Consider the following 14166-nt stretch of genomic DNA (forward strand, 5'->3'; position numbering starts at 1 on the left):
ATCTCAAGACCAGCCATTTAAATACTTAGACACAAATCCTTCAGAAAAAAAAAATTAGTTTTATCAGTACCTGAATTACTCAGCTGAATGAATATGGGCCATTTTGTAAGCTCTAGTAGTTTGTGGAGGAGACAGACTGATGAGGCACCAAGAGTCAGAACAAGCAGAAGGGTGCTCCAGAGTCCTCATATCCCTTCTCTGGAAGTCTGACCGGTGGTTTCAGGATATATTGGGGGCCATAGGGGTAAAATGGCTTATTTTTGAAGAAATAACCTGGACAGGTTCAGAAGTACTAATTTGGAAAGATGCTTGTTGAAAAGGAACAAAACAATGTAGAAACTAGTCCTGCTTATTGTTATAGTTATAATTTATATGCTATATACTCCTATATAAGTAATATATAGTAAAGTTGTAGATGCTGTCCACATATAACTGCTGAAATGTGGTAGCACACACCTGTAATTCCAGTGACACAGGAGGCTGAGGCAGGAGGATCACAAGTTCAAAGCCAGCCTCAGCAAATAAGTGAGACCCTAAGCAACTTACTGAGACCCTGTCTCAAAATAAATAAAAAGAGCTGGGATGTAACTCTGTGGTAAACTCAGTGCATGTGGGTTCAATTCCCAGTACCAGGGGAGCAGGGTCCTATTGTTTTCTGTTTCCTCCGTGAACATGTACTATTTGTGTAGTACAGAATAATAATTTGATCTTTGCCTTGAAAGGGGAGTGGGGGCGGGGCTCATTGTTATTTTGACTCATAATCCAAGAAGTGAGGCAAATTTGGCAGGAAAAAAAAACTATTTGAAAATGTTTCTGCAAACCCAGCACCTCTGTCTTCTAATCATCACTTGTGTATATGGCATCAGGAGGCCCTTTTCTGACCTTTTCAGAGAACTTTTCTTGGTCTCTTGAAAAAGAACTGGACCAAGGGGACATTTCTGTCCTTCCAAAGGCACCCTGTTGGCTGACTTACCTGTCTGCATCAAAGGAAGAGACGGAAGAAGGATAATCAAGGTTGGAGGCCAGGACGGTGGTATAGTGATTGAACCCAAAAAAGTCATAGGTGCCATTGATCCTCCTCTTCTCACTCTCTGTAAACTCTGGGAGCCTGGGTGGGTGGAATGAGTCATTACGGGTGAGGGAAGAATCATCAGGAAGAATCATCCCTTATGAAAGAATGTTGTGGGGGGTTGCTCTGGATTCCAGACACTTGACCGTGGCTAAAGGCAGCTGGCAGGGAGGGGTGGCCCTGAGTACCTGAGGCTCCTCGCCCGCACAGCCTCCCTGCCCTGTGGCACTGAGGAGCCTCTTTTCCTGTTGGCAGAATGAAAGTTCACATGCCCTTTTATAAGTTCCCACTACAGGGCCACATACACTGTATTTTCTTCCAGCATTAACATGCAAATTGTGCTACCTATAATCTGTGATAAATTCCAAAATCAAAAGCATATCTGAAGTACATGCCTCAATACTATTCCTTTATGTTAATAATGTTCTCTTCTAATTTGTATTTCCTTATTCTGATCTTTTTAAGTTCATCTGTTTTTGTTGTTGGTTTGTTCAGGTATATGTCTTTAAAGTCTATCCTTAATCAGTAAGGGAATTTTTTTGCAAATTGAGTAACTGTTGTTTGAACTTAACATGTAGCTGGGGTTTTTCCATGTTTTCTGAATGAGGAGACTTTTCTATAAAACTTTACTACTACACTCTTGTGTGCTGCCTCTACAGGTGCCTGTTAGCCACATCCTGACCGCACACACGGGCTGACAGGGAGACCCTGGCACTTCTGGTTTAGGTATACCCAGGTGATAGCCTGCTTAGACTTTGACACCTTCCTCTTGACCTTTCTGCTATCATTAGCCTAGGGGATCAAAACCTTTCCTCTCCAGGCTTTCTGAAATGCTGGGTAAAAACTAAAGCCCAGCCTCTTCATATCCTCGCTCCTCAAGGCCTGTGGCCCCAGGCCTCCCACTATGTGGCCCCAATCTCTTCACTGATACAGTTCAGTCTCCCCACTTTTAGCTGCACACACTCCATTCTTACTCTAGGCCTATACACACGCCCTCATCCCTTGGGTGGATGATCTCTGCTCAACTAAATTCTAGTTCATGTCTAATGTTCTGCCTCATCCATGAAGTCTCCTGGGTCTCTCCAGCCCACCCTGATTTCATCTGAGTTTTCTTTTTACTGAAGAAATTGGAGAATAGAATTCCATGGAATACTGTCTTCTAGCTGGCCTGTTAGCAACTAGAGGAGCCAGACTTGGACTCTTCTCCTTAATTGGCCCCACTGGCTTTGACCTGGACACATTGTAGCTGCTCACCAAAGTTGTATAATGGGCCAGAGTGCTCGTTTGCTTATTGTAGACCAGAGTTAGCATGTCAGACCTCCAGGCACAACCTGTTCAGCAGGACTGCCCTGAAAAAGCCAGGAGTGCCTTATACAGTGGCAACTGGATTTTCAAATTGTTCTCAGCTGGGCTTTATGGTGGTGGTTGGGGTAAAGACTTAACGGCTGTATGTGAACTCATGCCTGCTGAACTCCTTTCACCACCCTCCCTTGCACATGTGAGCTAACATAAAGTGGTATATTCCCATAAGGCCAGTGACCATCACTCTGTGCCCTTCCACACACCACACCTGTAATACCAGTTGGATGACTCTTAAACCTACAGTGTGGGTCTGGGAAGCAGACAGCCTGGCTTCAAATCTCTGTTGCTGCACATTAACAGGTGGGTAACTTGCCCTAATCTTTGTGTCTCAGTTTACTCATCTTTAAATTAGGAATGAAAGTACCAGTGGAAGATCAATAAATGATAGCAGTTCCTGCTGTTGCTATTACTTCCTTGACAGGAAGTGGGAATACTTTGATTCAAACTATTGCCACCTGCTGAGCAAATGACAAAATGCACTAAATGAGTAGTTACTCATTGCTATCCACATTGACTCAAAAGGTGATGAAATAAGATAGGATAAGCTGGACAATTTGTCTTTGGAGTAACTTAGTAGGATTGCTAAGAGGTGCTCTTGGGACAGAGTCCCTTGCTGTTCCTAAGAATAACAATAATAGTATAATAATTGTCAAGTACAAACTTTACAAATGCCATCACACGTAATCTTCCCAGCAAGCAAAGAAATTCAGAGACAAGCTGACTTAGACATGCCTCTCTGACCCCAGCACCCATGTTCTCACCACTTTAGGCATAAGACCTCACCGCGACTTGGCGAGTCCTGCGGCCAGGCTTCTGGCACGGATTCGTGTCTTCATGACCTCGTGGTAATCTCCATTCTTGAAAATAGGATGAGCAAACCAGCCTCCCATAAACTGTTGGGGGTGGGGGACAGTCAACTTTAGTATTATAGGTGTCACTGAAAGACAGTGGTGTCCCTGCTCAGAACTCATTGCCCACAAAACCTCCCCTCTCTCCTGACCTGGTGCTCTGCTCTCCCTAGTATCTGCATGTTTTGAGTAAGTGGTCTACAAGTGTTTCCACCTGCATCTGTTTGCATAGTTGCAGAATGGTCCTTAGGGCAGGGCCATGTCCTCAGTAATTACAGTGAGAGGAAAAACTGACCCCTGGCCTTGGTACTCTACAAATGCTTCCTGGCCGCCCTGAGAAGGATTGGACAGAAAAGAAAGGAGACACTCAAAAAACCCTAGACCACTGACTCCCTCTATTACTGCAGAGCAGTTGAACTAATATTTGATCCTTATCAAAGCTCAATCAGAAGTTTCTGGGAAGGGCTGAGTTGCAAGTCTTCCCTGGCTGCCTAGGTTGATTTATGGACTTTAGGTTAAAAGCCCTGAAGTGGGGCTGGGCGCAATGGTGCATGCCTGTAACCCCAGCAACTCTGGAGGCTGAAGCAGGAGGATTGCAAGTTTGAAGCAAGCTTCAGCAACTTAGCAAGGTCTGTTTCAAAATAAAATAAAGGACCAGGGGTATGGCTCAATGGTTAAGCACCCCTAGATTCAATCTCCCCAAAAAAGTACCCTCCCCTCAAAAAAAAAAAAAAAAAAGCTCTGAAGTAGGGATCTCTTCAACCTGTGTGTGTGAGTGTGTGTGCACGTGCACACTGGGGATCAAACCTAAGGGTCTCATACATGCTAAGTGTACACTCACCACTGAACTATACCCCCCAAAAAACCTATTTCCTTTAATGAAGTCAAGTTCACCCTTATTAGGAGGATACATGGCACCTAAATATATAATGTTGGTGAGCCTAAGACACTTCTTTGGCCTGGAATGTGGGTGAGGGCAGCCTTCCACTCAGTCTGAGATGAGGCTTAGAGCACACACACACACACCCTGGTACAATGCACTGTAGGGTTACAACTTGGACCTTCGTGTGGAAGCTGATTCTAACAGGAGGTGTAAATGCTGCAATCTAATGATACTGCAGTCTAACATTTCCTGAGGTTTGGGGTTTTGACTTCAGGGGAAAATATTACTGCTCTAATTCACCAGTGCTACGAATCTGAAATGAAGGATGCATTTCCTAATGTGACTGCCATTGTCAAGTACTCTTGTGAAGAGTCTGGCAATCCAGGGTTCTTCGTATCCCCCTAAGTCCAAGTGCCACAGTCTCCAGACTCCTCTGCAGAACCAAAAGTGGGAAACAATATGGAGGATGGAGACCCTCGCCTGCCTTTGAACACCAAGATGTGGTAGAGGATGCCTTCTAATGCAGGGGCACTAGCAGGATCCAGGGAGAAATCTGTGAGGGCCATTCTTCACTCTCACTTTTTTGTCAGGGGCCATACTGAGACGCAGTGGGCCACGTGGCCATCTGCTTACTACTAGTGTCACTGTTTCCCGGAGTTGACCAAAAGATGCACATCCTTGGCTTAAACTCATGGAATTTACTAACGAGTTTCACAGAATCTAAAGCCCCCAATTTAAGGAATTCTTAGGCTGGACCAAATGAAATTAGATGGTGATACCCAGAGAAGTGTGCATCCCCAGCTCTGCTGGCCACTACAAACACAGCAGAGAGACTGAAGACACAGTGCTTCTTTCTATAGATGACTTTAAATCAGTGTTACATCCACGAAGGACTACATGTACAAATAATTTTTTAGGATTCAAAAGAAAACCCAATCCCTTATCACTGCAAACTGACAAGATAAGTAGGGCATCTCTAGTTAACAGGTTAAAAAAAAAAAAAAAAAAAAAAAAAAACTAAGGTTTTTGGTTTCCCCAAACTCACAAAATTGGGTCATAGCAAATCTTAGCTCAGATCCTAAAGTTTTGATTCTGAGTGTAATTCTGTTTTCATTAGTCCACTATAGGAGGAGAAAACAGATAAAAGTAAACACTGTCCAGAAGGAAAACAGACCTCCACATGTCTCCTGGCTGCCTCCACGTCCTCTTGGTTGGAGGGGTCCCTGGGCTCAGCCCAGTCACTGCTGATGGTGATGGAAATAATGCCCCCTTGCCGGGCACGGTACACATCGTTGTACAGATGCCAGACCTCGGCATGAGACTTTATTAGGTTGTGGCCAGCAATGTAGGGAGCAGTGTCAGAGGAGATTCCTGGAAACACAGACACATGTCAACAGAATGAGCATGGCCAAGAGTGTTATTCCCTGCCTACAGAAGTCCCCTCTGTGTTTGGGAGAAAGATTTGGCATTAGGAAGACAAATTCAAATCCTGGCTCTACCTCTTACTAAATCATGTCACTTTGAGCAAGTAATTCAGCCTTAGTTTCTTTTTCACTAGAATGGGCATCAGAGAGTGCTGGTGAGAAGGAAAGTCAAGAGTTTATGTGAAGCACCCACTGTGTCTGGCAAAGGGAAGGCACTTGATCAGTGTTGGCTTCTGTTTCTCTCCCCTAAAAGAACAGTTCATATGCCTGAAGCAGAATACACACAATAGAGTGTGCCTCAGGAGTTAATGTCCCAGAGCTCTTTGGAGACCCAGATTGGAGAACTTAGCAAATGCAAGCAGCTGATGGGAAGACTGCCTGAGAGCAAACGCTATGGGAAAGGTGGCCCAAACTAAAGTGCCAATCAAGGGCCAGTGGGAGGAGCACATCTCCCGATGCTCTTTCCATGATTCTGAGGAATCACATAGATGAACACAAATTTACTCTTATCAGCTTAGAATCCAAGAAAGGGAAGTTGAATGTTTTTAAGGGGAAAAATAGGTCCACAATCCCTTGTTCAAAGCCCTGATGGCTGATGTGTTTTGGAATTAAATGTTGTGCTCACTTTGGCAGCACATATACTAAAATTGGAATGAAATGTTTATTTTAGAAACATTGTATGTAATGTTTGTATATATAACCTACCACCCTAGCAGGGCCCAGGACAAGTCTCCACAGTCAAGCACACTGGTAACTCCACAGAATTTAGGAGTGCTCACGCTGAGATAAGACCACAGCAGCCTCATGTGGGCTCAGGTGAGGTTTCGCTAAAATTAAATGGGCTCAGGTCAGTCAAAATCAGAAATGAGGATCTTCAGGATTTGGGGATTGTGAACAACAGACCATGAACCTGTGCCACCTAAGGAATTGCCCTTCCCTACAACAATCCGCCCGCATCCCCAATTTTAAAGAGCTTCCCTCTGAGGCAGGTCAGAGTCACTGAGCAAAGAAATGAAGTCACCTTGAAGTACTAAGATGTGACATTTGTGTTCAGTAAATGTGGCATCAGAAGGGAAAACTCTGCAGCCTTGAGCAGGAGTCAGGGTTTCTGAGACACTGCTATGGGGCTTTTTTTGTTACCTCCTCCCATGCCACCTGGATTTCATGTCTTCAAGGTGCAGAGAAGCCCATGTTCCAAAGAACTGAGAAGTCAGGCCTGGGCCTTTTACCTGGTGCTCCTATTCCATTGCCATAGCCTTGGTAAGCAATGACATAGGGCTCATTCAGCGTGATCCAAAATTTCACCTTGTCTCCCAGCCTCTGGAAAATCACATCTGCATACTCTTTAAACCGCTGTACGATGGTCTCATTCTCCCAGCCTCCAACATCCTGAAGCGCCTGAGGCAGGTCCCAGTGGTACAGGGTTACCTGTGAGAAAGCCAGACTGACTATTCCATCGGTTATGCTTTCCATGGAAAGTCACTGACATGAGATGTGCCTACATAAAAATCAACCTGGACCCCAGAGAATGGGGGTCGAGGTCGGAAAGAAAACTTCTGTGCTTTAATTTTATATCATGTGAATTTTTGGACAATTCAAAAATTGAATTTGAGAATAGCATTTCATTTGCATAATAACTGTTCTTCAAGCCCTGCTGACTCCCCTGTGTGGGCCTTTCCAGGGCCTGGCTAGGCCCACCCTCACCTGGGGCTTGATGTTGGCAGCCAGCAGTGCATCGATGAGCCTCACATAGTAGTTCAGGCCTGCTTCATTGATGTACTTGGTGGTTCCATCAGGGAGGATGCGCGTCCAGGATATAGAAAAACGATAGTGGGATACACCCAGATTCTGCAGGGCAACCACATCCTCGGCAATCTTGTGATAACTGTCACAGGCCACATCTCCATTGTCATCATTCTCAATCTTCATTGGTGTGTGAGAAAATGTGTCCCAAATATTAAGTCCTTTGCCATCTGCTCTCCATGCACCTTCAATCTTAAGATGACAAGACGTGGTCTAATTAAGTCATTCAGTCAAGCATTTACAAATTCCTGTCAGTGGGTGAGTCCCAAGTCAGGATGTTTCTCAGTATCACCCCCTCTGGGAGCCAACTCTTACCACCCCTCCAGTTTCTGAAGTCCCATAGATTTCTGTACAAATGTGGCACCATCACACTGAATGCCCATCCAGGATTTGCTGTATGGTGGGGTCCAGCACCAGTGAGAGCACCCACCATGTAAGCTGTCTAAGTGGAGGAGGCAGTATGGGGGGAAGATTAGGTAATGCAGAGAGATTAACAATTAAGACTATACTACAAGCTAGATTTCTCATTATCAGAAAGCAGAAATACAAAAAGAAAATGAAAAGGCTAGCGTAAGTGAACCTTATGGAGTTGGACTCATATTGATGATAATGGTGTGAACTCATGGTTTTAAGTATATATAGCTAAATGTGGAAATATACATAAATCTATGTGTGTATACATCCATATATTTTCTAGCTCTGTTCCTTGAGAGGACCCAGAAGTAATGACACCCCCAGAATAATTAGCAAATTTAGTACCTAGATCATGATTTCTAAATACTATGCTCCACTAAAAGGAGACAGGACTCATTGTAGAAAAGGCTGATTAAAGGCTGGAGCAGAAAAGGTACAAGATGAGCCTGGACCATCTCACTGTGCCGGAAAGAATTAGAGAAGTGATCAAAGAATAATGGGCCATGTCAAAAGGACATGGGGGGCTGGGGTTGTGGCTCAGTGGTGGAGCGCTTGCCTGGTGTGCGTGAGGCCCTGGGTTCGATCCTCAGCACCACATATAAATAAAATGAAGGTATTGTGTCCACCTACAGCTAAAACAAACCATATTAAAAAACTAAAAAAAAAAAAAAAAAAAAAAAAAAGAGGACATAGGATCCAGGGCTGGAAGAGTACTTGCCTAGCATGCCCAAGGCCCTGGGTTTAATCCCTAAGACAGCCAAAAACAAAAGCAAAACAAAAATTGTCTAGAATCCGGCTAAAAGTCACTCCCCCTGGAAAAATCTGGGACAACTAAATAATTTGAGCAAATGAGCCAGGTACATTGGTACATGCCTGTAATCTCAGCAACTCAGGAGGCTGAGGCAGGAGGATCACAAGTTTAAGGACAGCTTCGGCAACTTAGCGAGATCCTGTCTCAAACTAAACATTGGGAAAAAACCAAAGAGCTGGGGATATAACTCAGTGGTAAGGCACCCAGGGGTTCAATCCCTAGTACCAAAATTAAATTAAGTAAAAAGTATAATACATTGGATAAAATAAGATTCCAACATCATAACAGTGACATATATGTAAATATATATCGATGTGTGTATTTACATATACATAATAAATATGTATACTGATATATTTTGATTTATATATAAACTATAAATAAATAAGAGAAAAGAGACTGTAGGGCTGGGGTTGTGGCTCAGTTGTAGAGCGCTAGCCTAGCACATATGAGGCCCTGGGTTCAATCCTCAGCACCACATAAAAATAAAATAAAGGTATTGTGTCCACCTGCAATTAAGACAAAATATTAAAAAAAAAGAGATTGTCATCTAATAAATATAACATAAATGATGATTTTGAAAAAAAAAATCACTATTTGTTAATCATTATAGTAACAGTTGATTCAGGCAAAAAGTATTAACAGTTCCTAAAACTAGTGGGTAAAATTTGATGAGGGACATATTTACATAGTATCCAAGTAGCTCCTTACAAAATGCTTAGAAGTATAAAATATTTATTTTATGGAAGAGAATCCTGGTAGATGACTCTTTTTTTTCACGTAATAAAATAAGTTTCAATAATGTATGTGCATATGTATACACATTTAAGTATCTGTAAATATATACATGCACACATATGTACCTATGTGTACATACACAGAGATAAATAAATACAGTAAGAAGTAAGCAATTGAGTCTGGGAAAGAGTCTATGGGAGTCTTCTGTACTATTTTTGTTACTTTTCTCTATGTCTATAAAGATTTCCCAAGGAAAAAAATTTTTTTTCAGAATACACAGCCCTGGAGGGGGACAGCTGGTGCTCTAGGCAAAAGCCCCCACTATGAGCACTTCCCATTCATTCCTGATTCATGTGCCTCACACTTTGCCCATCAAATATTCAGTGTCACAAATGGTGAGAACTGTGCCTCTTGACTGCCTTGATAAATGGGAATGGATACTCAATGACAACTTAAAAACTCAAGATGTGAGGTGGTTAAAATATTCTCAAGACACTCCTGCCCTTGTAAGACAGGGTCTAAGAATTCACCAAAGCCTGTAGCCCATAGCCTTGGAGGAATCTCTAGTCCTTTCTATGTTCCTTGTAAACCCAAGGGACAGTAGTTCTCTCCTGGGGTCATTTTGCCCTCAAGGGGACAGTTAAAAATGTCTGTACAAAAGTGTCTGGACAGCTTCAGTTATTACAACAAGCATCGGGGCCAGGCAGGGTGGGGGGCTGTGGAAAATCTACTGGCATCTAGTGTATAGAAGCCACAGATGCTACTAAACATCCTACAGTGTACATGACAGCCCCCATAACAAGGAATTATCCATACAAAACATCAGTAATGCCTATCGAGAAACCCTAAGACAGAGGATTCTGTTTGCCTGTTGTTAGCAGGATCCAACTTCTTGGCATTTCCTCAAGTGAACATTTTGTATAATGGTGTGGGCCAGAGTACCTAAGAGGATTGAGATCTAGGGTTTCCTTGATCCTCTAAACAGTGCACATGAACAGTTTTTATGTTTTCCCACTAATTAACTCTTAGTTAAATGTCTGTCAGAATTTTGCCTGAGATTTTCCTTATCACTTGGTAACTCAGTCATCTGGGAGAGGCTAACCCTCACCTTCCTAAAACATTTTGAGCAGTGATGGTCATATAGAAGACCCCCATAGGCTCAGCACCCTGCCCAGGTCCACCCTAAGCATACTGAGCCCTATTCCTATATCAGAGAAGATAAATAGAGGTAGGGACCCACCACTAATTAGCTGCCCAGCAAGGCATTCACTGCTCTTTATCTTTCATTATTCCAAAAATAAGAATAAAACCATCTTTGGTATAAATGAGCCTTGTGTAGCATGAAAACATAACAGCCTCATGTTAGATCATCAGAAAAAGCCCAGGTCCAGGTTTAGAACTAAACCAGGAGACCTGCCTGCTTGGAAGGACCAGGTAAGGAAGAGAGACGTCCCAGTGGAGACTCTGCATATGTGCATGTCTTTACCTGTGCCGGTGACCAGGCTCCGCCTGTTCCATCTGGCTCTACAGGTACTCAGCTCAGCCCACCTAACCATGCTGGTCTGACCAAATTTGGGGAAGCTAGACTGTCCAGGAAGAGGCCCTGGACAGTGGCCCCAAGCCTTGCCCCCAGCACATGCTCTGTCAGGGGCAGGGATTTGGGGATATGGTTCATGGTGTTGAAGGGCCCTGAACTCCCCACCTGATACGCAGCAGATGATGTACTCCAGATGAAGCCCTCTGGAAACTGTCCATATAGGAATTCATCCTCCTTGGGCAGTGGCATGCCATTGTTGGTAATGACCTCTGTGTAGTATCTGGCAGAGGCTCTTGCTGTGCGAGGCCTGTTCACATTATTGAAGTCAACATGGTACAGTCCAAACTTGACTGTGTAGCCAGACAGCCACTCAAAGCTGTCCATCAGAGACCAGGCGGAATACCCTCGAAGGTCCACACCATCGAGCCTGTAGGCTGGGAACATCCCAAAGAGAGCAGAGAAGAGCTTTACATCAGGAGGCAGGATCTCCAAGAACCCCAGCCAAGTACTGGTTCCTCAATTCAAGGCACGGTCAACCATCAAGTTGTACACGAAGTAACATAAGCCCTAAAAGACACACACCTTGTGGATCTTACTTTTTTTTAAATATGTTTTTAGTTGTAGATGGACACAATATCTTTATTTATTTTTATGTGGTACTAAGGATCGAACTCAGTGGCTCACACATGTAAAGCAAGCACTCTACCAGTGAGCTACAGCCCCAGACCCTGGATTTTACTCTTTGCCATCTCTGATGATCCTACAGTATTAATGACTGATCTTGGCAAAATCAAATTCTTTTGTTAAGGTAAAGAGACATGTCCTGAATTTAAGACCTTAGTCGAGTTATAAGTTAAGCATGGGGGGCTGGGGATTATAGCTCAGTTGGTAGAGTGATTGCCTTGCAAGCACAAGGCCCTGGGTTCAATCCCCAGAACCACAAAAAAAAAAGTTCAGCACAGGTATTTGCATTTAAAGAAGAGTTTTTGTTGTTGTTGTTGTTCTGAGGTACGTGGAACCCATGAAAATAAAAGCTCCATCAGGGGAGAAATTTATGTTTTGTTTCCTGCGGCAGCCTCAGCACCTAAAATAAAACTTATCAACATAGTAATTGCTCAATAATGAAAAAATGGACCCAGGAATATATTCTTTTTGGGTATATACATCCTTTTGTGTATATACATTTGTACATTTTCCCTGAGGAGAGGGAAATTTCTCAGTGGATATATAACTCCCAAACAGGTAAGGAATTATGGAGTTAAGGCATGAAAGAGACTTTGAAAGCACACTGCTGAACTATTTCAGGCACATGACATACAGATTTTTTTAGGACCCTCCCATACCTTTTAAAGCTTCATTGATATAGGTTTTGTGGTAAAATATCCTATCGGTGTCTTCCACTGCTGGATTTGTCAGCCCTGCTCCATTTTCTGTGATGTAAATGGGGATGTCACCATATTCTTCCTTGATCCAATTCAGTAGTCTCCGTGTCCCCCAGGGCACTGCTGGGTTAACCGCCGTGGCAATCCATGCAGGGTCCTCCTCCTCAGTCATCTCTTGGTCATCTTGGTAGGAGGGTGGGTTTAGCCTAGATGTTTTGTACTGCACAATTCTGGAAGAGTAGGTATTGAGGCAGAAGACATCTGCTGTACCCCTGATATATGCCTTCTCTTCCTCAGTGAAGCTTGGCAGGCGGGAGTTGGCCAAGTGCTGTAGTTCACTCCTATTCCCCACTTTCCACTTCATGGCATCAGGATAGTCCCCGTTCCTAAAAATGGGGTGGGCAAACCAGCCCAGGGAGAACTGTAGCATTCGGTCAGCTGCTTCTACATCTCTTGGGATCCCTAGTGACTTGGGTTCTGCCCAGTGTGCACTAAGGCTCATTGAGATGACCCCCTTCTGCTCCTGCCGGTATTTCTCATCGTAAGTGTGATAGACTCTGGCATGAGCTTTGATGACTGCATGGCCAATCCTGTAAGGGGCCCAGCCTGGGTCCTGCACATTTGGGGGAAATTCCCCTGAGCCGTAACCCAACCATGCCTGGTAGGTGGGCTCATTAAAGGTCATCCAGAACTTGACTCTGTCACCAAAGGTCTGGAAACAGAAGTCTGCATAGCTATCAAACAATTCAATCAAGGAAGGATTCTCCCAGCCTCCAATATCCTGGAGGGCCTGGGGCAGGTCCCAGTGAAACAGTGTTACCATGGGAGAGATGTTGCTTGCCACCAAACCATTGATCAGTCTGTTGTAATAACTGACACCATGACTGTTGATAGAATCGATTCTCCCATTTGGGAAAATCCGAGACCAGGAGATAGAGAAGCGATAGGCCTTCACCTTCAAAGTTCGAAGCATATTCAGATCTGCCTCTAGCTGGTTATAACTGTCACAGGCTATGTCTCCAGTGGCATTGCCTTCCACATTGCTCCCTGGTGTATGGGTAAAGTTATCCCAAATGCTGGGGCCTTTGCCATCAGCATCCCAAGCTCCTTCGATTTGATAGGCTGAAGAGGACACGCCCCACAGAAAGTCATCCCGGAAGGTGCCATGATAGAACAAGTCTCTTTCAAACTTGGGTTGGTTGGAGAACTTTTCCCAAACTACTTTAGCCTTGGAGGGCACCTCAGATGGAAAATTGAAAGCTTTGGTCTTGGAGGGGAAGTCTGCTGTTTTACGTGGTGGCAGTCTTCTTACTACTGGGGTAAGGAAACCATTCTTTTCAATGATGCTGGTGAAAAAGTAGGCAGATTTCCTGGGGGTCCTTGACTTGCTGCTGTCATTGAAATTGACATGGTACAGCCCAAATCTCTGGCTGTAACCAGAGGAGCCTTCAAAGCCATCCATGAAGGAACGAGCAATATAAGAACGCACATCCACGGCATCCTCCTTGATGGCTGTGAAGGAGACAAAAACCAGGGTTATTTTTAAATAAAATATTCATTGTTGAACAAGTATAAGTAAGCTAGTGTTGCTTTAAAATTTCTTTCTTCTAACTTGAAAGTTTTGGAGGTGGCTTTGTTTACCCCTCAAATTTAATTCTTTTTCCTCTTCAGAATGAGCACAAGAAAAATTTATATGACATTCCCAGAACTGCAGGCCAACTTCATGGCCATAAATCTCAACCCAAAGCAGAATTCTTGCCTTAAACGAATAGAATATGTTCAATCTGCTAGCATCAGGAGGCTTGGTTTTATGTAATATACATAAATCACAATTTTTAAACTGTTTTTGTTTTTCCCTGTTTACATTCAGTAATATTGGCATAAAATGATGACTC

At 43.7% G+C, this 14166-nt stretch overlaps 1 protein-coding gene across 1 annotated transcript in view; it reads right to left on the reverse strand.

Moving 5' to 3' along the window:
- Lct (lactase) overlaps nucleotides 1–14166 on the reverse strand; it is a 42903-nt gene that overhangs the window by 3183 nt on the left and 25554 nt on the right. The window contains exons 8-14 of the mRNA XM_047546368.1: nucleotides 12233–13783; nucleotides 11055–11323; nucleotides 7291–7581; nucleotides 6816–7014; nucleotides 5337–5533; nucleotides 3215–3324; nucleotides 974–1108 (exon numbers count right to left, since the gene is read on the reverse strand). Of these exons, the coding sequence (XP_047402324.1) occupies nucleotides 974–1108; nucleotides 3215–3324; nucleotides 5337–5533; nucleotides 6816–7014; nucleotides 7291–7581; nucleotides 11055–11323; nucleotides 12233–13783 (2752 nt within the window). The remainder of the gene's footprint in view (nucleotides 1–973; nucleotides 1109–3214; nucleotides 3325–5336; nucleotides 5534–6815; nucleotides 7015–7290; nucleotides 7582–11054; nucleotides 11324–12232; nucleotides 13784–14166) is intronic.

Source organism: Sciurus carolinensis, chromosome 3 (assembly GCF_902686445.1).
Source record: "Sciurus carolinensis chromosome 3, mSciCar1.2, whole genome shotgun sequence".
NCBI lineage: Eukaryota > Metazoa > Chordata > Mammalia > Rodentia > Sciuridae > Sciurus > Sciurus carolinensis.